At 34.4% G+C, this 3,686-nt stretch overlaps 1 protein-coding gene across 1 annotated transcript in view; it reads right to left on the reverse strand.

Annotated features, from left to right (window-relative positions):
* The window catches only part of LOC110017859 (DExH-box ATP-dependent RNA helicase DExH14), a 121,097-nt gene that overhangs the window by 7,215 nt on the left and 110,196 nt on the right, over positions 1-3,686 (reverse strand). Inside the window, 1 exon segment of the mRNA XM_020715000.1 lies at positions 540-689. Within this exon segment, the coding sequence (XP_020570659.1) occupies positions 540-689 (150 nt within the window).

Raw genomic sequence — 3,686 nt, forward strand, 5'->3', positions numbered from 1 at the left:
GGAAAGAGAGAAAGTAGTAGAGATGGGTTCGCAAGAGGGAGAGTTTGTGTTTAGAATAGAGGGGGAAATACAAGATCTAAAACAAGCGTGTAGGCCTCGTGAGCATGCCTTCTGAAATATAAAGGAGCAAATGGGATAAGGGACAAAAAAGAACCATGGAATTGTCTTTTATGTAATGCATCGTTGAGATTGTGCACTTGTGGGATGGGTTTTAGGGATGCTTCTGATTGAAATATAGAGGATTACTTTGAGCTGTAAAGACTTAAATCAACTCAAACAATTTCTCAAACTACTAGAAATTAATACGAACTAATTTTGATGCACTAAAAAGGAATTTAAATAGCTCATTAGCGCTTAAATTTAAATTGAACGGGTGTTAGTTTTAAGCATTAATAATAACGAACCTAATTTTAAAAATTAACACTTAGCCAGGCCAACTCAAACCTAATTAATCATAGTAAGACCAATTCACCACAATTATGGTGTGAATAACAGCAAATAAGAAATCTTCCAAGAGTAAAAGCGAGGTGGTCCCGTACCTTTGGGAATCGGGGAACAAATGCTCTTGATGATGTATGTTTATGATTTGTCTTTTCTAATATGATATTAAGAGATTGAGACAATGAATCCCGTGCTTCATTTTTTTGTAGGTTTACTTTCACCTTAACACGTGGAAAATTAATAAGTTCCTGCATAATAAGTTCCAAGAAACATGTTTAGATCAGTACATGTCCGTTATTGGAAAATGGAGAATCTGACTACGTAGTTAAAAATATGGAAAATTTAAATACATACCCACACAATTCTTATGCATTCACATGCCTAACACCCAAAGTTCGATATTAACATTTATAACATCTTGGTGTATAAACTAATGCATGAAAGGTTGTATTTCACTTTTGAAAAGATAGTGATGTTAATATTTTTTATGTGATGTTAAAGATTTGAGTGGTATGCACATTAAATTGGGAGTAATTAGGACAACAGAAACGAGCTTGTAATATGCAAATCATACATTCAGTTGGAAACGAATGGCCTAAAGTATGTGGCATCATTTTATTTAGGATATGGAAAAAAAACTGAAACAAAATAGCGCATATGGTTTGTTCTTATCTTCAGAAGTATCAATCTGTATCATGAAATTAATAAAACATCAAAAATATGCTTCAACTAATTTCAAAACATATCAAGAAACCAAACATCGATTGACTGTCACAAAGCAATACTACTGCATGTTACCAATAAATATTATAGCAAGGGTTCACTTAATGATGCTATAAAAACTAATGTAAAAGGATATAAATGAAACAGAACAAATAATCCTACATATACTTTATTTGGTTGTTTTTAACTTATATTCACTATATTAATAATTTATAAATAATAGTAAAGATATAATATAATTGAATGGTACTAATATATTAATTTATTTTCAGTGCTTTATATCGAATGATGACTTGATATATAAGATTGGAGTTGATGATAATACCATGTTTGGGATTATGTAATTACTTTATGAATGACTATGATAAATTTGATTTAACTATATAATAACCAATCGTTATGACATTTATCTAGTAGTAATGTACTGTTCACAATTAGGTTTTGTAGCTTGAAGTGAGTTTTGAATCAAATAAGAAAAAAAATGCCACCAGGTTTCCAGAATATGGGAACAGTCCCATTTGCATTTTGAAAACATAAATAAATTTTTTCCATAATGGTGAACGATATTCAGTTCCTGAATAAAAAACATTCCCAATCATGACCCTAGGGTTGAACTTCAAATAGTCTCCAGCTATTCATATGCAACCAATTTAGTCTTTGAATATCACATTTTTCCAATTGAGACCTCGATTATACAAAGCTGATTCAAAATGATCCCTTAGGTACTAAATTAAGATCAATTTAGTTCAGTTGAGGGACTATCTTGGAATCAATTTTATATCAAAATTTTTACATGAAGGGCCATTTTGGATCAATTTATTATAGTTGAGGACTAAATTAGCACGAGAATAGCTTGAGGACTTTATTGATACCAAGTATGTAGAACTTATTTTGTAAATGCAGTAAATTTAAAAGTCATCTTATCTACCAATGCACGTATAATTCAGTTTAAGAGTCAATTTCTGGTTTGGCCCTCACTATACGATAAATTATACGAGGATTCTGTTTCTGTTGCAACCAATGATTGGCATTTTACCTCTTGATTACATTTTTCGAACAAAATAACTGCCGGAAAATGAGCATAAATAGGACTATAAGCAGACACAGCAAGGCTGAAATATAAAAGACCATTTAATCGGGCACATATAGCATTCAAATCTTTAACATGACAACAAGAATAGCACTATTACCACTTTTTAAAAGTGGAACACACATTTTCATACATAGGTTTAAAACATCAAGTGCTTCACATATAAATATGAAAGTTTAGGTGTCAGATAAGTAAAAATAAGAATTTTGTGTTACCTAAGAAAATTTCCCAAGAAAAAAAAAAAATTGCTGGAACTCCGGTGCCCTGTCAATGAATAGCGCACCAACATGCAAAAGGAGAACATATGGTTTAGTTCGAATGCCTAATGATCAGTGTGCTAAAACCCATTAATTATGAACCTAATCAGTGCACCAAGCAATGATGAAAAACAGCAAGCAATGCCACACAAATACTAGAACGACAATGAGCATAAATAAACATAGGTAACTGAGAAAAATGAGGATATAAAAAAGCAGTTGCAATAATGAAGACCTAAGTATCCAAGAAGGTGCTGTGAACACAACTAGTTATATCCAAGGTTATAAGGAACGAGTAAAGTTCCAAATTAGTCCCTTGACCATTTGCATGGGGCCATTTTAGCCCCAAAGTCTAAAAGATTGCCAAATTAGTCATCAGATTATCTTAATATGGGCTGAAATAGTTTGCATAGAGGACCATCTTAGTCCCTATTTTAATAGTTTGGGACTAAAGTGACACTTCTATCCACCCTAGGACTAAAATGACCCTTAACAAAAAACTAGGGGATCATTTTGACACTTTTCTCTATAAAAAATACATTTGTACCTAAGTGTCAAGTTCACGGGTAACACTTCTGAAACAAAAATAATATATAGACAACTCCATGTTGACCTCAATTTTCGTGAGGTCTAGTCTTCCGCTTAGGGTTTAGGATCTAGCCTTAGGAATCTCCCTTCGACTATCTTAGAACCTTAGAAATGGGACCCGCCTCATTCTAGAAATTCAACCCGCTTCGGTACTCTTTTATGGTTTCGCGTGTGTGGTATCGACTTCTAACACTTAGAAGGATGAAACCAACATGAGGAACCCAAAAGGGATCCCTATAGGACCTTTGAGCCTTAGGATGGCCTTTTGCACAATTCGCACTCCCGCGCGCACAAACTTCGCAATTCGGAGAGTCGATACGTCCGATCGCCGCAATTCGCATTGCGTGCATTGGTACTTGTCGAATGCTCAATTAAACTTTTTGGGACGATCGATCGCGGTTCAAAATTTTGTAAAATTTGAATTTCGACGCGTTTTTGACCCGATTGTCGACGACGTTGTCCGAGCGACCCCGGATGACGAAACGGACTGCGCCAACGCGTCCAGAACGTCGATTTTGCCTAGAGAGGACACCCATTTTGTTGCGTCGCCGCGCGCGAGTAAATTGTGTTTTAATTAGATCCGAGAA

Source organism: Phalaenopsis equestris, unplaced genomic scaffold (assembly GCF_001263595.1).
Source record: "Phalaenopsis equestris unplaced genomic scaffold, ASM126359v1 Scaffold000002, whole genome shotgun sequence".
NCBI lineage: Eukaryota > Viridiplantae > Streptophyta > Magnoliopsida > Asparagales > Orchidaceae > Phalaenopsis > Phalaenopsis equestris.